Here is a 24,348-nt window from a genome sequence, read left to right as displayed (position 1 = left end):
ATCTGAATTATTATTTTATCCTAATTTACTTCAAAATAAAAAGTCACCAACAAGAAAATGACACGCAACATATTCTTATTGGACACGGATAATTTTAAGGTAAACTAAGACGAAAATAATAGTAATGAAATAAATAAAAAATTAAGCACTAAAGTAGGAAAACAAGTATAGTTCAAAGTATAACTTAAGCCTAATTTCAGAAACCAAGCCTGGTATAAGACCAAAACATTTTACTATTTTTATGCAGCTAACTGCTGAAAAGATTTTTATATATAATAAGATCAAACAAAAATGTCTAATGCACAACAAAAAGGACTTAACCTAACTAATAATGCATTAGTACAATGGCTTTTGCTGCAAATATAAAACCACAAAAGGGAAAATGTCTCAGGTTTATGATTTACCCCGAAAAGGAAAAAAATTTGAAGGCATTATTACCACAAAACTCCATTGAATCCCACTATGTAATTTCAAGAGGAGTGTCTTATAATGTGATTCAGAACAATATATACATATTAGTATTACAACCAAGTCAGTGCAGTTAAATCAACATTTTTTTATATGAGAAAACGAAAACTGAAAAATCGTTTAAATATGAAAAGGATTTTAAGCAATTTAACCGCACAACGAACTATAAGCAGTAACAGAAGATTCATTCTAAATCAGTCGGCCATGATGTTAACTATAAGCAGTAGACTATCAATAACCAGGAAAACTAACTTTTCATTGCTCTTTTATGTAAAAGACTGTTCAAACAGTTTCAAAGACTTGAGTATATATGGTTTATAGTGATGCCATAAAGCATATTGTCATAAGGTAAATGCAAACCAACTTAATAGCTTCCTTGGCCTTCCGCTCCTCGACTTTGTCTTTCTCAGCTTCTGCATAATTAGATTCCTGTTACCATATTCAATATATTGAACACAGGCGAATATAGAAAGAAATGACCATGCATATGGTAATGTATATATGTGTCCATGAAACATCCCAATCATGCATGCAGATGTATGTGAAGTTCATAAAACATAACCATTAGAGGGAAGAGTGAGAGAGAGTACTCAAAGTTTCCACTTATCGAGAGAGATTACTCGCATTCCTTGGTCTACTACTCCTCCTCTGCATCTTTAGTGGTGTTATGCAAATGTTATCTAATGGCAAGACCGAAAAGAAGTTAAGAATGAGAGAGAAAGAGACATAGTACCCGTTTTTCCCATTGGGCATCGGCAGTATGCTTTCCTCTCTTTGATGACTTTCCTTCGTTTGAAGCTTGTTTGCCGATGAACCTTCTGTTTAATGAGAAATTATAAGGAGGAAAGACATGCATTGGCAAATAACAAACAAAGGATAATTTATACTACATAGGGGTTGGAATTATTACATAATAGTTCATTTAGTTGTAAATTTGATGACAGGCAAATTCATTGTTTAAATTTAACCAGAAGAAAAAGTACTTCCTCTTCACAAGTCTGTAAGGTTCTTACTCGGTATACCACTTGGCATCTCCAGATTGATCACCTTCCTTCCTTTTCTTTACCCTTCTTGGCTTCTCCTTCGTCTCAACAACCATATCCTCAAAGCTCATTCCACCTTGCATTCCTCCATATCCCTCAAAGCCCTCATTTTCAGGAAGGAAGAAATATTCACAGTTTGTAGGACAAAAAAGAGTCCTAGTCCTCTTGCTACCATATTCATCTTCTATACTTTTCTCAGAAACATTTCCCAGTTCCATATTTTTTTCAAGTATTGCATCTTCCTTCCTGCCTCTTACCATCTCAGTCTCTAGCAGGCAAATTTGTTTTTTCTTCTTGTCTGATACTTCCCCTCCTGTTTCACCGTACCTCACAACAAGCTTAGTTATAAGTATTTGTAAATTGGAAATATGTTCAATTACTAGTACATAATTTTTTTTTGCAAGTTTCAAGTTCCAACACATTAAGTTTCCTTTATCCCTAAAAATTTGCATCTCTAATTGTTTTTCGCAAATGTGTTAAGAATAGAGCGCATGTTCATTCCTGGACTTAATATGCTAAGTGTCTAGCTTAAAGTTGATGTTGAAACAAAAACAGACTCCAAGTATATAATGTGATTAAGCCCGTGTGCATTGGATCATTACAAGCAATAAGTTATAAGCATGCATAACTAGAGTTTCGAACCCCAGCTCTTGGCCTAGGCACTGTGTTCACCCCAAAAACCCATTTTGTGGTGAATCACAGGGGCAGTCATGTTTGTGGTGTGTGAGTTGGCAGTGGTTTGCTTACTGGTATCACTATTTCTTCATAACTACATCTTTCTACTGATGATATATTTTCTAAAGTTTATGTCATACTTGGCTTATATCTTATAATCCATCAATACATCAACATGTTCTCTGGGAATGATGCATGAACCTTTGGTAGTAATGCTGTTCTAAATATAGTAGATATAAATCTTAGCCATGTTAAATGAGGCCTCAAAAAGTTATCTTTAATAAACAATTTTTTAGTTTCTGCATTGCACATGATGATACAAGTTGTTTAATTAAACAGTCAGGTTCCACTATGAAATGAATTTCCAATCAACCTTTTCAACAAATTCAACATGTTACTTCATCCTAAACAAAGACTGAAATGAATGTTTAAGTAAATGAAGAAGGTTATCAGAGTTTATTTTCTTTGCTACTGCACAAGCAACATTTGAATATCAAGATGAAAGGATCAAGGTCCAATTACAATCAACTGAAAGAAAATGACAACTCTATTGCAATTGTTTGAGTAAAAAAAGAGAGAGATCCAAAATTACCAAGTTCATAGGAAGTAAAAGGCTGTGCAATGTCGAAGTTAACTGCACCACTAGAGGTATTTCCGTCTTTGTTACTTGATGCACCAAAAAAGAAAAAAGGGGTTAATTTAAATCTTTCAACTCTGGGAAAGACGATTTTATCATGTAGAAGGCAGAAGCATGCGGTAAATAAACTAAATGATGACAAAAAAGTGGTAGATTTAATAAGTCATGCATTTATCAGAAATATTATATAATTATTTAACTTCACTGACAAAACAAAGAATAATGGATATAAAAGGAATCGAGGAAATTTACTCTTTAATGAACATGTAGGGTTCACTGCCTTCATCAGCTCTGTTGGCCTGTGCTTCATGTGGTCCTCCCATAGCCTAATATTAAAATTTTGTAGTAAAACCATGTAAACTACTATTAGCTTATTAGAACTAGAGGGAGCTGATTACACTTCATTTAGTCTCTTCAGATAATTTTAAAAGAGGGGAATAAAAATTTATGGCAGACCAATGGTAACTATGTTTGGGAAGAACTCAGATCAATGTTTATGAAATTCATAAAAGGAAAAATAAAGGGAAAAGTGAAAGATCGATTACTTGACTGGATTTCTCCTGCATGCGATAGCTTTTCCTTTTTTCCTTGTCTTGACAATTTATTGGTCTGGTTTCCATAGTTAGCACCTTATTCAACTCCCCACATTCTTCAGAAACTTGACGTGCAGCATTTTTCAAGTGGAAGAATGACCATCCAATTTGGCGATTGGTTTCTTGAACCAAGAAACGGTCATCAAAGTAAAGGCCATTTCCTGATGGGAGACGATGCGTAAACCTTGATGTAGGATCTGATACTGAAGGAAGAGGAAATGGAGGGCGACTGTTACGGATTCTCATTTCTAAAGTGAAATAACTCAGAAAAAGATGTAGCAGTTACAAACTAATTAATTTTAAAACAGAATAGGTAAGGATGGTATTATAGTAAGCTTCTGAGGAACAAGACAGAAATGCTGAAATTATTTCGAGCAGCTTTAATGGCAGAGGAAGCCAATACTTCATCTGTCAGTAAACTGGAAACTCTCAGTTATCAAATACGGGGAGCTCAGCTCTAATGCATTCGTAGCACGTGTAACCAAAACTCCTCACAAAAATGTAAAAAGTAACTCATAGATGACAGCATGCACGAGATTAGCCGTTACAATTCAAAATTTTAAGAAAGATTGATCCCATCCTCGACCTATATAGTACGCTTCAGTTCAGATCTAGTAGCTCGTCCATAGATATCCTTCTCTCTGTCAAATAAAGATTTTGCACTTGAGAACTAGAATCACTTAAAAGCAAGTAAATTGAAAGCAGAAGAATTGATTAGATATTAACAGAGTATCGCGCCTACAAATATCTGAAGTTCCCAGAAATGGACAAGTATGCTAACAAACATTCGATTGAAGCCTCATTCTATTGTCACATACCATAAAAGTCGAAACCTTTTATTTGTGATAAATGAAGTAATAAACGACCACCATCAGAAGATCTATTCATTAATCAAATCAAAAAAGGAAAATCATAAATCTCTAAAGTTTCAAATCGCCTACACTGATGAACACAATAATGAAGTTTCTTTGCATGCAAGGAAATACATGATGAGCTAGCTATAAACTCCAAGTAAAGCACCATTTCGCTTGGAGGAGCTGCAGATATTTCTATTTTTAGCTGCAGCACTGTTTGGGTTAAAAAAAAAAAGATGTCTCAAACCAGCTATTTGGCCCTCCATGATGAAAGATACCTGGAGAATTTTATCATACCACAACTACATTATCTATTGCCACACTGTACAGAAACTTCTTCAGAAAACGAAATGAATCCTAGGCTGTCTAACTATGGTTTGCTATAATGAAAGCTTCAAAGACCATTGAACAGAATATTGATAGGCTAAGGGTGAGGACTGCAAGTCCTGTGTCCACCATTCAGAATGTTATACTCTCTTACTCTCTCAAGAATACTTTATCATTAACTTTGCATATTAAAATAATATATTGGCATATTTTCAGTTTGTCATTATGTCTTCACCATCCATCAAAAATACTGTTCATTTTGACTAATTCTCCCTAATTGCTTGTACAGTATCTAGATTAACACTTTCAATCCTGAGACACAATTGGTCATTAAACGAAACTTTATCGTAAATTTCAACTTTCTAACTAGTCAAATCAAACATATTTTGATGGCACATGTTTCTAATATATTTTGTGCTTAACATGTGTTATAATTACCCCTCATCAGTTCAAGAACTTCAGTTATATCAGATTCCGTGCACAGTTCACTCAAAAGAATGAAGAGGTATAAAGAGAGAGATCCGATACAGTCTAGCCATTTTTTCGTTAAAGTAGAAAGAAACACTATCTTTCCCACAGAAACAGAGTTTCTGCATGAAAGTTCCATCAAAAGTTAATTTGCAGATATATATATATATATATATATATATATCATATAAAGCAATCAACTCTCTGAATCAAGTAATGACAGAAAGCTCACCATTGTAAGTTTGGAACAGGGAAAAAAATAAGTGATAGTTGAGAGGACATTAATAAACTAGGTGAGGAACATGGACACTGGAGAAGTGGACAGTAACTTGGAAAGAAATTCTTGTGCGTGTGCATGAGAGAAAGTCCACACACACTTTTGGTTCTAAAGGTTCTATTCTCTGCCTGAAAGGATTTCTAGCAGCTTTATTATAAGGTAACATGTTTAGTTGTCTTTACATGATCTGCCTCATGGACCGGGTTGCCTAGAAAAATAAACTAAAGAATATAGTACACTGATCTGTTTTGTTCATCACATGCAGCCACATTTAAAGAAACTAGGGAGACCAAGAGAAAGATGATACAAATTAGAATCCTCACTGCACAAAGAAAAAAAAATTCAGGCCAAAAGTAGCAGTGGAAAGAACGAGGAAAATAAAAAGGAAAAAAAAAGATGAAACAAACAATGATTAGCACAAATATCACAGACAAGGTACTCGTGATCTTCTGAAAGAAACTCTACTATTTCTGATCATCTGATGTTTTTCTTACAATGACAGGATACAATGAATAATTTTTAATCACATCCCTAAATCTACCGCAAAACAAGACTTGCAGAAAAAAAAAGTAAGTTGAGATTGAATATGTTGTGGCTACAGAAAAGAAGAAAAGAAGAAAAGTAGAGATCCAGTAGTCCTATCTATCAAACAGTAAATGTAAGAAAACTGCAAAAATGTTGAAAGAGAATTGAGACTTCATTTCTCTTTCTTCAAATCTCTAGACAAACACTGGAGTCACTTGTTTTGGTTGGGATTTGAATCACTCGGAGGTGCTTTTCTTAAACTTGTTTCCGCAGGATCTTGAATGGCTTCGCTCAGCTTGTTTAGATTTGCAGAAATAGAAGCAAAGGAACCTAACAATCTTCTTGGTTGATTTCTAACTCTTGGATGAGTGTTTCTCCAACAGTGGAGGGACAGTGGAGAACAGATAAGTAAATTAAAGAGTATTAAGGCAAAAACAGCAAACAGAGCTCTATGAATGAATTTCATAATGTTCTTCTGTTGAAGAAGAAATGTAACAGAGATGGCTTCGGAGCTAAGAGATATATCTTCAGGAAAGGTGACAGTGCATATCTTACATGTTTCTACTAAAGTCTTAATATAAGTGTAACATATATATATATATATATATAACATTACTAGACAATTACTCCATACCTACTAAGAACACCGTTTGAAAGTTGAATATCCCTATCCTGATTAGGTATCATGTGTTTGAACAGAATTCATTATCATAGCTAGTTAACCAGGGTTACGGCATATTTAACTTGACTGGTTTTGATTGATAGATCTAAAATATATCCAAACAGGTTCTAAAGTAAATAGAGCAAAGATATTCATAAGCATAATTTATTCACAGTAATAACCAAAAATAAGAATAGATTAGAGAAAACTAATGACAGCAAAATAGGCCATTAAAATAATCATAAAGAGCATGTTGAGATTTCCACTCATAATGCAGATTAGAATATATTCTTGATTAGATATATTCTTATTTATTTTCTTAGTTATTTAATGGGATGAGAACTTTGAAGCAGCTGCTCATGTGCGCTGATTTGAGCAGTATTTTTCTGTCTTTTCTGCAATCCTCAAATATTAGATAACATGTCTCATGTGACCAATCACATGAGACCAAAATCAGATGCATCATTTGTCTGTCCTAACCTGTGTATTAAATTCTATTAATCAGTTTTGTAACTGTACTAAGTATAACAAAAACAGCTAAAGTTAGCTGGGTAAATCCTGCTTTCTGCAAAACAATCATTCATAACCCTTATAGGAAAATGCCCTCCAATTGGGACCCTTTTCTAATTTCATTGGAGTTATATCAGGATCTTTTCCTGTTTGAATCTCAATTTTGCTATGTTTTCATATATAAACATGATTCTTTCTTTTATTAAATTTAACAGGCTTGTCAACAATGTTTAAGAACTGATGCACTTATTTTGATCTGAAGTTTGTTCGCTTCTGTTTTTATTCCAAGGTAGTCTACAGCTGCCAGACATTAATAACAGATTTAAAAACATGCTGAAAAGATCTTTATTTCTATACTTGGCATGTTATGTGTGTATACACATTTGTGTGTATGTGTTTATATATGTAGCATCAACTATTACTCAGCAGCTGAATTTAATAGAGAGGAGGGAAGTTTACATGCATAATTGCAGTCCATCACATTAGGAATGATAATGGAGATAGAATAGCAAAACCATTATATATATAATCTGCTCAAAGGACCCCAAAAAGCTGTATTTGAAGGATTTATAATATTACCAAAATTACTTGAGCATATTTTATTTGGGGAATAAGATTTTTTCCAGGGCCAAGCAACCTGGATCGTAAGCTAGTTACTTTTTACTTAACAAGCCTATCATGGTTCCCAGCAATTCTCAGTTTCCATCTATGCATAAGGTTTTGAGCTGCCATGTAGAGCATTCAGAAAAGGAACTCATACACGGAGAAGAAGAGGATTGATCCATATCGAACGCTTTGGCAGGGATTGACCAAAAGGTAATAAATGGGTAATGCTCCGAAGGTAAGGAAAAGAAGATTCACTCTTTCAACAGACCTTTCCATCCATTTTAAGAAAATCAAAAAGTTTTCGAGATATCTAAAGAATGGCACCCGCTTTATACCTGGATGGGAGGACAGCGTAGAACATAAACATCATTCAACTTTGCAAATATCTTCTACCCATCCTGAGTCCAAACATCAGTGAGGATCTCTAAATTGAATTCACCTTTCAGTCACATAATAAACTCAGCAAATTTGATTCTATTTCCTCCATGAATGATTAAATCAAAGGTCACATAGTCAAATCATTTGACATAATATTAGTTGGAACTCAATCTATGCTTTCATGATCAGAAAATATTGAAGGATTCTCCTTCCACGTGACAGTGCTATAACCAAAAAGTCTTGCAAAACAAGAAATTAACTGCTCTTGAATGACTTCTTCCGCCGGAAGCACAGTGGCTGTCTCCCTTCTCAAAGATGTAACTTCTTTATCAGTAATTCCACAAGGCACAATATGTTTAAAATACTTCAAATCAGGATCAATGTTGTATGCCAGCCCATGAGAGGTTATTCCATATGATATCCGGACACCAATTGCACCAATCTTTCTTTCTCCAACCCAAACTCCTGTCTCACCCTTTTGGCCAGCACAAGCTTTCACGCCATACAAGGATGATAATTCAATCATAGTTGACTCAAGTTTCTCCACATAATTCCTAGCGCCAATCCCAATTTCACGAAGTGAAATAATAGGATATAGGATGGCTTGATGGGGACCATGAAATGTAATGTCTCCTCCCCTTTGCGTATAATGAAGCTCAGCTCCTATATTTTTCAATTCAGACACAGGTAATAACAAATTGTGATCGGTTCGCCGCTTTCCAAGGGTATAAATCGGTGGATGTTGCAGGGACAGAAGAGTATCAGGTATCCTACATAATTTTCTATCAGATACCAGCTTCTCCTGCAGCTTAAGTGCATCCAAGTAATTGACAAAGCCCATCTTCCACACCTCAAGTTTACCCGGACCTCTCATTTCCTGTAGAATACAACATCAATAAGCATATTTCCTTGATATATTATTTCAAGTTTAAATTGTTGTTATGACATCAACTATCCAGTACAGAATAAGAGCCTATACTGCTCAAATAATTTTATACCGAAAGGGATTGCAAAACCTATCCTTCACGTGTAATCTTTAAGTTATTGTTAATTTGGGATAGAATTACAAAGTCTTAATCAATTAGAAAACAACGCAGGCACTGAAAATTTGAAATAGTAATAGTCAAGAATTTTTTTTTACAATCTCAGCCTTTTCCAATCACAACTATGTGCCAATATCAAAGGAGGGAAATGAAATAAGCCATTAAAAATTGAAGCTTTTCCTTAATGTTCCACTTTCTTAAATAAGGTAAAGTTGAGGATTAATTGGATAGAGATATGGCAAATTTCCAATTAAATTTGTAAACACAGTCACGATAATGCAAAAGCGCGAAGTGTTTGCAGTAGAAAGAATATTAGCATAAGTAAAAAAGAGAATAATGAACTTAAACTAGCGAAATGAAGATTTGAGAAGTGAAGTCTTTATGTTTTCTGTATGCAATTGCAGCAACCAAATTATTGGGGAAGTTTAAGAGTTTGGAAAAACAAACACTGAATAAAATCTTGCAATTTCATAACAAAGAAACCCAACCCATCATAAAAAACAAAAAGCTATGCTCAGAAATTCAGGTTACTTTTACTTTACATCTCATAGAAGCATTTCCTCGTACACTTACTGGATATGGGTATTAAGAATTGGACACAAAAAAAAATAAATTACCAACATTTTTACCATAAGCTAAGAGCCAAATTTGCACATCTAATCTTAATTTATTAATGAAAGAACCAAAAAAGCCTTTACATCTCATGGAAGCATTTTCTCATACACTTGGATACGTTTCCAGAAAATAAATACCAACATTTTCACCATAAGCAAAGAACCAAATTTCCACATCTAAACTTAGTTTATTAATGAAAGAACCAAAAAAAAAAAAATCAAATGACAAGCAGAAAAAAAAAAAAGAAGCTTACCCACTAATTAGATATGCAAAATGGCAGCCAGCTCTCAGAAATCATTTCCTCTTTCCCCACGCTGCATTATTGTATTATAGGATTGAGGTGCGTTGCTTTGTTTTGCCCTCAGTCCCTCACCAATTATGTTACTATGCTTACCAGAAATTGGGGCAGAAAAAAGAGAATTTTGAGAGAAAAAGAGACGGTGAAGAAGAAGAAAACAATCTAAAAAGCTAACCCAATCTCAACAAAAAAGATAGACTTAGTATGGACCAGCCTCATAAGAGTATAAAATATTGTTTTATTTTTTAAATTTATTTTTATATAAAAATTTAATACCTGGATAGGACACGGATTTTAATATTTTTATTTGGTTCAAATTTGGATAAAATTTTAAGTCTATTTTTTAAAAGTAAATATCCAACCTAAAAAATAGGTCTAAATTTTTTACTTGATCGATCACGATCCATGATCGACTCTAAATCCAACACAACCCATCACAAGTTTATAACTCAATCTAGCTTGGACAATGAATTTTATGTCTCGTATCATTTTATTCATTGGAATTTGATTTAAATAATACACAAATATTTTTAAATTAAATTTTATATAAAAAATAAAAAATATAAATAAATATTTTCATATTTTATAAAATTTTGAAACCATGAAGTGAACTGATTGGTTGGATCGAATGGTATTATAAACTTGAAAATTATTTTGAAATTTAATTATGATATGACCCACAAATAGTTTTATTGTCCTTTATTTTGATTGATTTTAATTCATTTACTTTTTGAATTTAAAATTTTAAACTTGATACAAATAGTGGTAGTTAAATACGTCAGGTCAATTTATATTATTAATTTCGTACTATGTGCAGGTTATGATTTTAATCGATTTTTATGTGATATTTTTAGTCTCATATTTTTAGAATTTGAATTTTTAGTACTGCCTTGATCGGTAGTTTTTCAATCCATTAGTTAAAATGACTTGATTTTTTCTTGTGAATATTATGTAAAAAATAACAAGTTCACATAACATTATTTGTATGATAATATATTTGCCGTATAAAATTTCAAAACTAAAAATTCGAAAAAACAGAGATTAAAAATCTCAAATTAGAGTATATGGGCTAAATTCGTGACCTGCATATAGCAAAAGGAGTGATGGAATAATTTGATATTAAACAAAAGGGATAATATAAATTTTTGCCCTAAACTTGACAACTAGGTTCACTTTCGTACCAATATTTTTTTTGGGTTCACTTTGGTACTTGAACTTGGTAACTAGATTCATTTTCGTCATTGAACTTGAATTCCATCAATATCTGATTATGTGATCAGTGTTCTTGAAATAGGACTGGATTAATTAGACTGAAAACCAATCTGTATATTAGTCTGAACATAGAAGTTGAACCGGTTGAATAAGAAACTACTTACTTAAAAATTGAGAAAAAATCATTAGTTGAATAGGTTAAATCCATTTAATAAAATTTTTATTTTTAAATTTTTATGAATTTTTAATTATTGTTGGCCTAACAGCTAAATTTATCAAACAAGTTGAATCGAGAATCAATGATCTGACCAGTTTAACCATTGGTCTGGTTATTAGAACATTGTATATGACATTTTAAGATTGTGTCATGTCATCATTTCTAAAAAATATTTTTTAATATTCAAGCGATGATGTAACACAATCTTAAAATTTTACTTCATTGAATTTTTATATTTTTAAATTTAAGGACTAAAATAAATCCAACTATTAAATTAGGCACAAAAGTAAACCTAGTTACCGGCAAAAATTATATTATTCCAAAACAAAATGAGATGAATTAGCCATTAAGAGCATAGAGAGCGGAACTCAAACCTTAAAAAAATTGCGCCATATAAAACATATTTCAAGTCCGCCTTCTTTCTCTTCCCCTCCCTTTCTGAAGCACGCGCGCACACACACACACACTCTCGCAAATCCAAAAAACCATATCTTTTTGTTTTCACATCAAAATCCGCTCTCTAAACCCTAAATTTATCCCTAATTTGTATTTCGAAGCCTCTCCTTAATCCCTCAAATTATCGTCATTGTTCAAGTTTCAAGCACAAATCGAAAATTTAGAAACGGAAATTTCCTCGGACGAAATCGGTTTCTCAAGATTTAGCTTCTTTCGAGCTTCTTTGGCTGCAATTTTTGTCTCGGGGTTCGAAGAGTTTTCGGAGAAAGTGTAGTTTCGAAGTTGATTGGAAGTGATTTTTTGTTGGAATCTGAAGGGTTTTCGGCGAATTAATTGCCTTTTCGATCCTCAGAATAGAAGGGATTTGGTCGAGCAAGGTGAGCTTGTTAAGTTTTTTTTTCCTCTAGGAGACGAATTTTGTGAATGCAGGGTTTGTAGTTGATGAAATTGACTTGAATTTTGTTTTTAAAGTGTATTTATTTGTTTGGTTTTAAAACGGCGAGAGTGGTTGAATATTTCGAAGCTTAATTTGGAATTGGAAGCTTGAATTTCTGCATTGTCTGTTTAGTTAAGATCTTAGATTTGGGAATTAGGTTTTTGTTTCAAAGAATTTTTCGAATTCATTTTTATTTTGCCTCATGAAAAGCGAGTTGCTGTGGAGTAAAATTAACTAACAAAAGCAAAATGGTAATTTGACTTAAAACTGAAACATGAAGAAAATACAATGGCTATTCCTCTATTCATGTATTTTCTTCTTCAAAAAGAGTTCAATTTTTAATTTTTTGAAAAATTACTGTTCCTTCATTCAAATTTGCTTATAGAAGTGAAATGCAAGTAACAAAGCAAACACGAATTGGCGTTTCTATGCATATAGTTAGAAGCAGTAACTAAGGCAAATTCATTAAGCCAAAAACCTAAATCATATTTGTAAAACACCTGAAACTGTCACGTTGTTTTGATCTTACTAATCTAGTTTGAAGCAATAAGTGGCAAGTATAATTTCCGTGCTTAACATTTTTAAGAATACATTTTAAGGTTCTGGAGTTCAGCTAGGGTTTATTTTGATAATTTATTGTTGTTAATTCTTGTAGCACTAAATATTAGAATACTGAGCTTATAGCTAGTTTAGCTAAATTGAAGCTTATCAATTAATTGGATTTTTATTGTTTCCAGGTATTTGTTCATTGTCTTTCACAAGAACTTGGCAGCTTGTTTTTGGTGCTTGTATTGGTTCATAGGTTATTTCATAGATTTTACTGATTATTGAATTTGAAGGAGCTATCATGGACTATGAGCTTTCTGATAGCAGTGGTGAGTTGAAAGTTCATTTTTAGTTTGTTTTTTTTTCTTTCCCTCATATATTTGATGACTTTGAGATTTAAAGAGCTTGGTTTATTGATGGGAAAATTAAGTGGCTTTCCTTGGTTAAATTGGGTGAAGATTTAGGGGTCATAACCCTATATTTAATATGTTGTACTCACAAAAGGTTTGAGCTCCTTTTTTTCTCACCCCGTTCTCTCCTTCTCAATGTTGTAATTTCTGCATTGTCTTGAAGTGTTCTGCAAGCCTTTGCATAGATTTTGCCTTCTCATAGAAGCTTAACTCAGTTGATGATTTTTTCCTGATCTGAAACAACTGCAGGAACAGATGATGACCTCCCTTCTTCACATCAGAATAGGTTTCAAAGAGGGGGTCGAACTGCTGCAGGAAATGGAAGATCAACAGTTGTTGGTTCTATGGGCAATGGAAGATCAGCAGTTGCTCCTTTGCCTAGGATTCATGGTGACATGGAAACACAAATCCATCTCATTGAGCAGGAAGCATACAGTTCGGTCCTGCGGGCCTTCAAAGCTCAATCAGATGCTTTAACTTGGGTATTTGTCAAAATACTTATTCAATAATTTATCCCATAAAAATTGTGTCAAGTAGGTTTTAAAACTATTTTAAACCAAATATGTTTTCCCTCTCAGGAGAAGGAAAGTTTAATTACTGAACTCAGAAAGGAGTTGAGAGTGTCAGATGAGGAACATAGAGAACTTCTATCAAGGGTTAATGCTGATGACATGATCCGGAGGATAAGGTCTGACTATACTATGTCATGCTCTGTTGAGCAGCATTTATTAAATATTGAACGACTTCTTATCATCTCTGCATTTTAATGGGAATTATGATCTATCATTGCTGTTAGAGAATGGAGAGCAGCAGGTGGGATCCAGCCTGGAATGCTCAGTACAAGTCAGCCTATTCATGACCCTGTACCTAGTCCTTCAGTATCAGGATCACGCAAGAAACAGAAAACATCACAATCTGTAGCTTCATTATCTATGGTTGCACCATCTCCTGCGCTGCATCCATCCATGCAACCATCTTCATCAGCCCTGAGACGAGGTCCTCCCTCAGGTGCAAAGAGCAAGAAGTCAAAATCAGTGAGTCACTTTGTTCCAAGAGAAAGCTAATATGCATATCCTATTTTCATCATTTACTGATGATGTATATTATTTTGCTGTATCCTCAATGAAGTCGACGCAGTACACTTCCACAGGTCTTCCTGGCAGACCCCAGGCTTCTAACCGTATGTCTTCTGGGGCCTTTGCAACAAATGAATCTGCTGAAGCAGCACCATATGATCCATTAATCGGAAGGAAAGTTTGGACAAGGTGGCCTGAAGACAACCATTTCTATGAGGCTGTTATTACAGACTATAACCGACTTGAGGTATGTTTTGTAGTTTTTACATTAAGATGTTAATTAATGGAGCTCTTTATAATCCTATGTTTCCATATTGATAGGGGCGGCATGCTTTGGTTTATGACATTAATACAGCAGATGAAACTTGGGAATGGGTCAATCTCAAAGAGGTAGGATTATTGTGTTTTATGCTATCTCATGCAATGTATAATTGCTTTGTATTACCTGATTTACCTTCAGTTAGCATATTCTGTACAGTTTTTAATAAAAACAACTTTCAAGTTTGTTGCATATTTTTCTCGGAAACTTTTATGCCATTGACAAGACATTGTAGAATTTATATGCATGCTTATCCTTGTGGCTTGAACCATGTGTTTCCAGAGATATGGTTCTATCTCATAGAGTTACAGACTTACAGTACAATGTCAATCTTACTAGTTAAGCCAATGATCAATACGATTTTCTTGAATTCAAGTGCAGTTGGGTTTGGAAATAATGAAATTTGGAGGTACCAATTTACTCTTGCCTTTATTTAGATATATCTATTAAAATATGAGCAAGGATCATGTGATACAGTTATATTTCCTAGTTGATCCAAGCATTAATCAATTCAAGTTGTGTTATAAAGTACTGACCAATATCATCAACTGTTTTCACATCTTGACAATTTGCTTCGTTATTATCATTCTCATTCTAACTTATCAAGGGTTTTGCGATATATTCAGAGGGTAAGGCTCAATGTTTTGGAGCTGTTCTAAGTTTGTAATATTACATGCTGAAGTGGTAACTTTTTCAATTATAGCTTCTCTCAATTTTTTGTTACTTCCTAGGATGTCTTTTACAATCTTCTTATGCATTTCACTACTTGAGGCTCATAATGAGCAGTAAGAAACGTAGAATGGTATTTTTATTTATCCATTTCTTTGGTTATTTAATACAACATCAGAGTAAATCCTTTGCGTTATGCTTTCTTGCCACCTGACTGATTATTTTATATATGATGGTAGATATCTCCTGAAGATATTAGATGGGAAGGTGATGATCCTGCAATATCCCGTAGAGGTGGCCGTCCTGGACCAGGCCCTGGGATTAAGAAGTCCATGGCTTATGGTGGTGGGGTGGTTGGAGCAGGAAGAGGTAGGGGGAATTTAAAGGGTCAGGGCAAAAAGGATTTCCCTTTGACACAAAATGGTGTTGGGAAAAAGGTTTTGGGTGATATTGAGATACTTCATACAGATACTCTAATTAAGGAGGTATTATTGCGGCTGAAAGATCATCTACTATACAGTTTTTGTCAAAATATGTTGTGTGGTTGTATTCTAATTTTGGAAATTTGAATAGGTGGAAAAAGTTTTCGGTGCAAACCATCCTGATCCTGTGGAGATTGAGAAAGCTAAGAAAGTGTTGAATGTAAGTATTGTCCTCTAATGATTTTCATGTGTTGTTCTACATCAGCTATTGCAACAATGATGATGGATCATTATTGCAGGAACATGAACAAGCCCTAGTTGATGCAATTGCCAGACTCGAAGATGCTTCCGATGGTGAAAGTGGTAATCACTGATTGCATAAGTTATATAATTTTAGTTAAAATAAGGATATGCACCAGCTTCTATTGTACACAATCTAATTGTAGCTTTTGGATGTTTGGTTTACCTGTGGCAAGGGTGTAAAATTTCCAATTAGTTTTTTTCCCCTCTTCACTATCATATTCCCATAAGAACAAAAGCAATGATACAAATTTCAAACAGGCAAGAATACCAATGTATAACATAGATCCTATCTTAAGCCTGCCTCATTATTTAAAACAGCAGCAAGATGAAAAACCATAAAAAGAGCTTGTATATGTTTAAGCTTGTGTGAGCTCTTATGTACCCACCAAGAGGGGGGGGGGGGTGTTAATAGCTTTATTCATGAAGAAAGACATCTGTTATTTATTCATCTATTTTATGCAATGGATGTCCAAAATACATACATAGTTTGGGTAGTTAATAGTTTTTAGTTTTTATTTATTTGTTTGGCTTAAAAGCAGATGGGGAGCATCCGTATCTCTCAAGGACAATCAATGGATCAACCAAGGGCATGGAGAAAACTGCAGTTTGATGATAATGATATATGCCATTTTAGCCATAGCATATTTTATGCATTCAGCAGCAGAAGCTTTTTTTGTACCCTGTTTTATGATACTCTTATATCAGCTAGGCTAAAATGCCTTTTTTCCTTTGGTACATAATCTTTTTAGGCAGAAGGTTCATTGGGTTTAGTCTCATTTGTAACTTGACTTTTAACTTGAAAAATGCTTTGTATAAAATTTTTTTAAATGCTAGTGAATGATAATATTCTGACCTTGTAAAACTTTTTTTAATTTTCATTGTGTTGCTTTATCCTCTTTGTCTCTATCTTCTTCATTTGGTTGTGGTCATGTTCAGTGGGGGGCCCATATTTTCACTTTCATCAAAAACATCATTGATTGGAATTTGGGAACCAAAAAAGGTCTAACTTCCTGCAAGTTGCAATATATATATATACACAAAAAAATCAATAAATGCAAAAGCAATGCAAAATTCATCAAGCAACTAGTACAAGAACTGGTTGCTTGTCCTACAAAGAGGCAATAAATTCAAGGATACATTTCACCATCTCAGAATCAAAAGCAGGGCCTTCCATTTCGAAGTGGCCAGCTCCTTCGATTAAACGTGTTTCATTGTGACCTGCTGCTGATTTCAACTTGTTATCAAGCTGTTTCACGCTCGTAAACCCATCCTCAGTTCCCATGACGAAGAGTTTCGGTTTTGGGGACTGAAGAATGGCTTTATGGTGACGTCCGAAAAGGATTGAGGCCATCATGCCAAAAGGGTAACCCAGACTTACGTAGCCAATGATTTGCTCAATTTGATCTACTGCAGAACCAGCAATTGGTGCCCCTGCAACAAAAAGAACCCATTTTATCTCTGAAACAGCAAGACAATTTAATATAAAAGAAAACAAAACCTTGGCAAATCAGTTATACGGGTGATTTACTGGGATAGAAACCATACAATCCATGCACAAACTAATAAAAAGCTGTAAGAACATGTGATACCTAACAATGATCATTTTTAATGTATAAAAGGCCCATGAAAAGCTCAATGCCACAATCCTCACAGATTTTCCTGCAAAGAAACTGTGACGCCACATCACCATATATCACTTCCACTCAAACCATGCAATATCAAAATTGTATGAAAAGTCAACCGAATCATTAACGCATTACTGAAATAATTTTTCATAATTTAATTACACATTTGATGCATTAATGATTTAGTTTACTTTTCATACAAAGTTGCTTACGTTACACGATTTGAGTGTAAGTGATATATGTTGATGTGGCATCACCATTTCATACAATCCTTTTTTGAATCGATCACCTAATATTCTTTCTAATCATCATTAATGAAAATTGTCTCCCCAAAGCAAAATACTAACCCTAAATCCACAACACATCAATAACTTCCACTCCAAGGAAAAAAAAACATTAGTTAACCTTATACAAATTCACTAATTTCCCTTTGATTTAAGCCTGTAATGAGGATCTTGCTAACCCTTCATCTTTATATATAAAGTACAGCACAGTGAAGAAACAAAGCTCATCAAATTTGTCTTAAGAACTAGCCAAAAGTAATAACCTTTACTTTTACAGACAAAGTGAAGCAAATAAAAAAGGTAAACAACTCTAGTAGTCACTCAACTATTAGTAAATTTCTTTTTTGGTCACCCAACTATAAAAAGCTACAAAATGGTCATGCAACTATTAGTAAACTTCGAAGGCAATGAAAACGATTGAACTTCCCAACAGATCATTTCCTAAAACAATAGTCAACAATCTACTATACTAAATCATCTACACATCTATTAGATATGTATTTACCAAATTCGAAAAGTATAGATCATAAATCAAGAACCACTAGCAAGCAAAACAAGAAATCACAAGTAACTATGGATTCATCACTAGAATTTCCTTTTTTTCTACAAAAGGGAAAGTACAAGATTTTATCAACAAGCAACCTGAAATCATTGATAAGACTAAAATAAAGTTACCATTTTTTAATCAAATTACATGATTAACACTTGAATTCATCACTAGAATTTCATCTTATAAAGAAAGGAAAGTAAAAGATTTTATTAATCATTGATAAGACTAAAATAAAGTTATCAATTTTTTAATCAAATTACATGATTAGCACTTGAATTCATCACTGGAATTTCCTTTTTTCTAAAACAAGGACAGTGATAGATTTTATCAAGAAGCAACCTGAAATCATTGATAAGCCTAAAATAAAAATACCATCTTTTTATAACTCGCACGCCACTGGAAGGAACAGATCACTACCCCACACAACTAGCAGGCAGTTCTTGCGATTCAATCCCACAACGTAGATATGGGGTGAACAACCGTAGTCCAAAATACCAATTTTTTTATTATCAAATTACATGATCAGCACTTGAGAAACAAGCTAGAGTTAAATCTACCTACAAATCATACAAAATAGAACTTTTCCAATTAACTTTCCCTTCAATGTTACGAAGAAATTAAACTTTATTATTTGTCTTCTAAAACCAAATTATATAGAATTTAATACCCTATCTAATAGGATCTAAATCTAAACAAAAATAATCTAATCCTCCATATAAAAAATCAAGCTATTTGCCCCCAAAAAACAACAATTATACCATACCTGCAGAAGAACCCACCAACAAAATCTTATTAGGAGACAGATTTTGAGAAACCCAATTGCAAACAGCAACAACATCGGCAACTTCAGCAAAACCTGTAAGAGAAGGTTTCCCGGTCGACTGTCCGACACCTCTCATATCAAAAGTGACGGCGGCGTAACCTTTTTCAGCTAACCCAGAAGCCATACCTTTCATAAGAGCTTGACAACCACCCATGATGGAGTATTGATGGACAAGGACGATTACCATGTTGTCTTTCACTTGTTTTGGTTTGAAAATTCTGGTCATTAGGTTGACTCCATCAAGGGTTTCGACTGTGGATGACTCTAATGTATAGTTGGGCATTGTTGGATTGAAAGCTTATAGAGAGAGATGAAATTAATGGAGAAAAAGTTGGGGGGGGGGGCTTGAAAGTAAAGAACGAATTGAATGAGGTGTGAAAAGATTTTTTTTTTTTAATGGGAGTTTACAGTGTTTGTTTAGTTGGACTACTCAATAATCAATGTACAATACGAGGGCCATGAATTGATTGCATGCTCAACTTGGGCAACTTTATTTTTTATTTTATTTTTTTAGCTTGGGTAAATTACACCTAAAGTCACTAAGCTATTAGTAAAATTTTATTTTAGTCACTCAACTTCAAAAAGTTATAAACTAATGACCGAATTATTCCAAAGTTTAAGTTAATGGGTTGTTAAAATCGCTACTATATGACCTTCTTTGTTCTTACCATCTATGCCAATCGAAAGTTCTTTTTTCCTTTTTCTTCTAGTTTTATTTTTTCCATGAAACAACATTAAACATCATGAATTTGCAAATCAAAATCTAAACAGTTTTATTCTCCGATTTTTAACATTGACCATCATATCTACTTCGACCTAAGGTATGTTTTTCTATTTATTGATGGGTATTGATCATCGAACCGTCGCTTGGAGCTTGCTACCCGAACTGTTTAAAAAAAGCTTAACAGCCCAGTGACTTAAATAAAAACTTTCGAATAGTTTATTGACTCAAAAGAAAATTTTTGAATAATTCAGTGATTATTTTGTAACTTTTTGAAGTTAAGTTATCTAAACATAAACTTACAAAAAACTTAGAAACATTGGGGGTGGTTTTCCCTTTTATTTAATTTTTCCGATTCTCAAAGCTACCCATAACCCTAGACCCTTAAATCCGAACATAATACTAGCTTAAGAGTGTTGCAATAAAAATTAAGTCAATACCATACTAGTGAATATCGTTTTTGACTTGTTGCATTAATGGTACCAATTTAGTTATAGACTCATTCGGCATATTTTTATTTTAATGAGTACCTCTTGGTAAAAAAATTGTTCGGAATAATTACGCATAATTTTTTAAATCATATCTAAATTTCAAATTAATTTTTAACTATCACATCAGCTTAGGTGTTAAAATTAGATTTTGTTCTTATACTAAGATATTAGATTTCGTTAATGTGCGATGACAGAACAATATAAAATTACATCATGCATCACCTAAAATTTTAAAAAGAATATTAAATAAAATACAAAAAAGTATTAAATGAAACAATGAAAGGGCTGTTTAACTCTTAACACCCCACCAAATCCATCCATTAATTGAAATTGTTCATCCACAATTTTGCTGAAACCTATTGTGACAAAACTCAATCTACCAAAAACAGAAAAGTTTAAAGAGGCCGGGCAATGGAGATTAAACATCGATACTAAACATACGGCATTGAATTTCGGGTCTCGACCTTGCTGTACCCGATTCTAGTGCTTGTCGCTCGGAATGTTGAGGTCTTTAAATATGCAACTGTCAACTCCGATACCCATTGCATTCAAACCGTTATCAACATATATGACGGCACCCGTGATAGCCGAAGCCAATGGAGATGCCAAGAAAGCAGCAGTATTCCCCACTTCATCTGTTTCATCATTTATCATTAGTTTATTAACCATATGGTTAATTAAATTAAAATCTCAGTTAGTTCCGTCGAATCACCTGCAGATAGTTCTTTTTGGAGAGGTGCATTGGCCTTCGAGTATTCGATCATCATGTCAATAAATCCAATTGCTTTCGCAGCACGACTTCTTAGAGGGCCTGTTTGCTAGAAGCATAAATTTATGGATTAACCAGAAAATATTAAGTGCAAGACTGAGTTGTTCTTACCAGCGGATATTGCGTTGACCCGGATTTTATGTTTTCTTCCTGCTTCGAAAGCAAGTACCTGAAATTTAATGAGGGAAAATAAACATGCCAGACTCGGGAAACCGACTATGTGATCAAGTTCATACGTAGACGAGTCGAAAACAAATTAGAACTCACTCTTGTGTCACTTTCGAGAGCTGCTTTAGCAGAACTCATACCTCCGCCATATCTGCATTATGACGCTATTTGAGACTTGACTTTGTTTTCGGAATAGTAAGCCAATGAAACACGGAAAAACCTACCCTGGAATTATTCGCTCAGAAGCAATGTACGTAAGAGAAATTGAAGAACCTCCTGCATCAGCAATAGCTTATTTCAGAAACACTACAAGAATTAAGCAGGTGCAGTGAACAAAATGATAAACCGAGATAAAAAAAAGGACATGCCTGGATTCATTAAGGGGAGAAAATGTTTGAGTAAGGAAACATAGGAGTAACTTGAAGCAGATAAAGCCGCAAGGTATCCTTTCCGGGATGTCTCCAAAAGAGGTTTGCTGACCTGTTAATGAATAATTGCTCGTTATGAACATAGCTGAAACTGTTAGCGACTGAACCTCAAACCTCCTTTACCTCGGGGCCATTGGCTAGTGAATGCACGAGAATGTCAATGCTTCCGAAATCCTGTTTAACGGATTCAGCAACTTCCTACAACACATACAGAACATAACACAAAAATCACGAATGCACTGACTGCCATGAAAATTTACCTGTGACCTAAACTTTTAGGCTCGAAAAGTTCTGAAGGTGAAGTTCTAGAAGGTACGTTCGTACATACCTGAACGGTCCACTTTGAGGATCCGGCATAACGCTTATTCGTTTTAATCTGCACGAAGCAACCACGATTTTAAGTTTGCGAAGATATATGAACTTGTCAGCACATAAAATCTCTAGAGAAACCGTAAACATATATCCATTACATCTTCGGGTACATCATCGAGGTTGTCAAAGACTGCATCTAGAGGATATACTTTGGTAATCTCCATTAAAGAGCCATCCGGCAATCTGAAATATCAACTTCCATTAATTCATGAAATATCGATGATATTATGGCATATAAGTTATAAACAGCTCATACAAGCGTGATTCATTGAACTTTCCCCGTCGCAAGCTGGTTTCGAATATGTTCAAAGCCTACAAGGAGAACTCTATTGTCAACATGCTGCCGTGTTTATCAGGACCAACAAAAAGCTTAGATAAGGCCTAGTTTACTTACAGGCACCCATGTTCCGACTAGTATTTCAGCGCCTGAAGCAGCAAGAGATTTTGCTATTGCCCAGCCATATCCATTGTCATCGGCTACACCGGCAATAAATGCCCTCTTACCTGTCGAAAGCAGCCATAAAACTTATATAATATAATGATACAAGAGGAAGTATTACGGTACATAAAGCGAACCTTTCAAGTCAATTGGCAACCCGGAAACAGGCCTATTTTCATTAGATTCAGACATTGCTTTCGTTACAACCTTGATAAACTTTACTGTGGATGATCTGAAACCGTGTCGGAAAGGGTTTAAAGATGATATATTGCACGAATTTGTTAGCTTCGGCCACAACACCGTTTTGGGATTCGAACATAGAATGGCAGCACCTGCTTTAACAACCCCAGGAGAAAATGAAAGACAGGGTCTTGCTGCCATTATTTGTAGGCTGGAAGCTACTGTTGCAGCCATTGTTAAAATATGATATTAAGCAGCACAATCTGAAAATTTGAAAAACAAAATGAATAACATAAAACCTATGTTACTTAGAACTCAGTATAAGTACCATGAAGGCCCTTGTACTAAGAATCAGGTTGCATTTTGCCCCCTCTACTAAAAATATGGGCAAATTAGTCCCTATACGTTAGATTAAAGAGCAAAATGGTCATTTCCGTAAAAATTTCATCCATTTCTACTAGTAAAAACTGACATGATTGAAGGTGTACCTCATACTAATGTACAACGACTCACTTTTGACAATAGAAATGGATGGAGTTTTTTTTACAGGACTAATTTGATGAATTGATTTGCTCATGTTTTGAGTAAAGAAACAAAATGCAATTTGACTCCTGCCTCCATAGTATGTTTACCCTCAAGCCTCTTGTGTAAGTGTCGGATACGAGTATTTACCTCACACGGGTTTCCATATATATTGGAAGCTACATAGCATAAAAACAAGCACATAGAGAGCATGCATAATTGGAACACATTGTGCTTTTAAGAGTATAACTTTTTCATATTTGTAGAATTACTAATCAACTAAACTCAAAATTTTCACTCATTCATACATGTATAAATTAAACCAAATTAGCTAAACCAGTTTTTTTTCTTTAAATGCAAAAGAAAAACCCTCAAAAATACAAATTAAGCTGAAAATAACCAGTTAAAGATTCCATCTTTTTACCTTAGCAAAAAAACCCAAAATTCCCCACTTTGTATCTCTAAGAAACACACACATTCTGAAAATAAAAACTTTGACATATTTCCCAGAAAACAAAGGAACCCATATATAAAAGACATGGAAATTTTCAGAATTTGAGTACCCATTTTAGATATACAGCAGCAAAAATGCTGGAACGTATGAACAGAGAAAGAGATAATTTACCTGTGAGAGGATTTTGTTTTGTTGAAAGTGTAATCTGAAAATGAACCGTTTATAACCTAAAATACTTCTTGTTGTTAGCTCTTTCACTTAAGCTTTGCCTTTTGCATTTCTTTTATTTATTACAATTTCTTTTTTTAACTGAGAAAGAGAGCAAGAAAATATGGTAACTAACCATAACAGCCATTTTTTTTTTTACTTTAAATTCTTTATTTTGGATAAATTGTAAGTTTAGTCACTTATATATGGTTTAAATTACATTTTGATCATTGAACGTTAAAAAATTATTATATGATCATTAACGTTATCG

General features: G+C 34.0%; 5 protein-coding genes across 13 annotated transcripts; 1 reads left to right on the top strand and 4 right to left on the bottom strand.

Annotated features, from left to right (window-relative positions):
- Positions 1 to 703: 703 nt before the first annotated feature.
- On the bottom strand, positions 704 to 8,128 carry LOC105782428 (uncharacterized). 8 transcript variants are annotated; one of them, XM_052626475.1, is made up of 8 exons: positions 7,980 to 8,114; positions 3,369 to 4,057; positions 3,076 to 3,149; positions 2,779 to 2,852; positions 1,482 to 1,824; positions 1,202 to 1,286; positions 1,059 to 1,122; positions 704 to 897 (listed from the first exon to the last, which is right to left on the bottom strand). In XM_052626475.1, exons 2-7 carry the CDS (start codon positions 3,660 to 3,662, stop codon positions 1,072 to 1,074), a joined length of 921 nt encoding a protein of 306 aa, XP_052482435.1. In that variant the 5' UTR covers positions 3,663 to 4,057; positions 7,980 to 8,114; the 3' UTR covers positions 704 to 897; positions 1,059 to 1,071. The 8 variants fall into 8 exon arrangements, with proteins under 8 accessions (XP_052482435.1, XP_052482436.1, XP_052482438.1 ...); XM_052626476.1 differs by having other exon boundaries at positions 704 to 881; XM_052626478.1 differs by having other exon boundaries at positions 1,059 to 1,116.
- LOC105782426 (octanoyltransferase LIP2, mitochondrial) lies at positions 8,096 to 10,176 on the bottom strand. Its single transcript, XM_012607160.2, has 2 exons — positions 9,934 to 10,176; positions 8,096 to 8,899 (listed from the first exon to the last, which is right to left on the bottom strand). Exon 2 carries the CDS (start codon positions 8,894 to 8,896, stop codon positions 8,189 to 8,191), a length of 708 nt encoding a protein of 235 aa, XP_012462614.1. The 5' UTR covers positions 8,897 to 8,899; positions 9,934 to 10,176; the 3' UTR covers positions 8,096 to 8,188.
- Positions 10,177 to 11,796: 1,620 nt separating this feature from the next.
- Positions 11,797 to 16,906, top strand: LOC105782425 (protein EMSY-LIKE 3). Its single transcript, XM_012607157.2, has 11 exons — positions 11,797 to 12,240; positions 13,037 to 13,174; positions 13,505 to 13,737; positions 13,834 to 13,943; positions 14,052 to 14,289; positions 14,384 to 14,578; positions 14,653 to 14,721; positions 15,559 to 15,804; positions 15,893 to 15,961; positions 16,041 to 16,104; positions 16,584 to 16,906. Exons 2-11 carry the CDS (start codon positions 13,147 to 13,149, stop codon positions 16,652 to 16,654), a joined length of 1,323 nt encoding a protein of 440 aa, XP_012462611.1. The 5' UTR covers positions 11,797 to 12,240; positions 13,037 to 13,146; the 3' UTR covers positions 16,655 to 16,906.
- A 121-nt stretch (positions 16,907 to 17,027) lies between these two features.
- LOC105782427 (uncharacterized) lies at positions 17,028 to 19,743 on the bottom strand. The gene is made up of 2 exons (XM_012607162.2): positions 19,267 to 19,743; positions 17,028 to 17,475 (listed from the first exon to the last, which is right to left on the bottom strand). The coding sequence occupies exons 1-2, from the start codon at positions 19,607 to 19,609 to the stop codon at positions 17,153 to 17,155; spliced, it is 666 nt and encodes a 221-aa protein (XP_012462616.1). The 5' UTR covers positions 19,610 to 19,743; the 3' UTR covers positions 17,028 to 17,152.
- A 1,059-nt stretch (positions 19,744 to 20,802) lies between these two features.
- On the bottom strand, positions 20,803 to 24,173 carry LOC105784067 (enoyl-[acyl-carrier-protein] reductase [NADH], chloroplastic). 2 transcript variants are annotated; one of them, XM_012609850.2, is made up of 13 exons: positions 24,042 to 24,173; positions 22,852 to 23,157; positions 22,670 to 22,779; positions 22,532 to 22,587; positions 22,374 to 22,458; positions 22,232 to 22,279; positions 22,027 to 22,101; positions 21,844 to 21,955; positions 21,700 to 21,751; positions 21,575 to 21,626; positions 21,419 to 21,476; positions 21,251 to 21,349; positions 20,803 to 21,173 (listed from the first exon to the last, which is right to left on the bottom strand). In XM_012609850.2, exons 2-13 carry the CDS (start codon positions 23,126 to 23,128, stop codon positions 21,019 to 21,021), a joined length of 1,179 nt encoding a protein of 392 aa, XP_012465304.1. In that variant the 5' UTR covers positions 23,129 to 23,157; positions 24,042 to 24,173; the 3' UTR covers positions 20,803 to 21,018. The 2 variants fall into 2 exon arrangements, with proteins under 2 accessions (XP_012465304.1, XP_012465305.1); XM_012609851.2 differs by having other exon boundaries at positions 22,852 to 23,115; positions 24,042 to 24,152.
- Positions 24,174 to 24,348: the final 175 nt, after the last annotated feature.

Source organism: Gossypium raimondii, chromosome 13 (genome assembly GCF_025698545.1).
Source record: "Gossypium raimondii isolate GPD5lz chromosome 13, ASM2569854v1, whole genome shotgun sequence".
Lineage (NCBI taxonomy): Eukaryota > Viridiplantae > Streptophyta > Magnoliopsida > Malvales > Malvaceae > Gossypium > Gossypium raimondii.
Note: the sequence above shows the minus strand (reverse complement) of the source record. Positions and strands in the feature narration are given on the sequence as shown.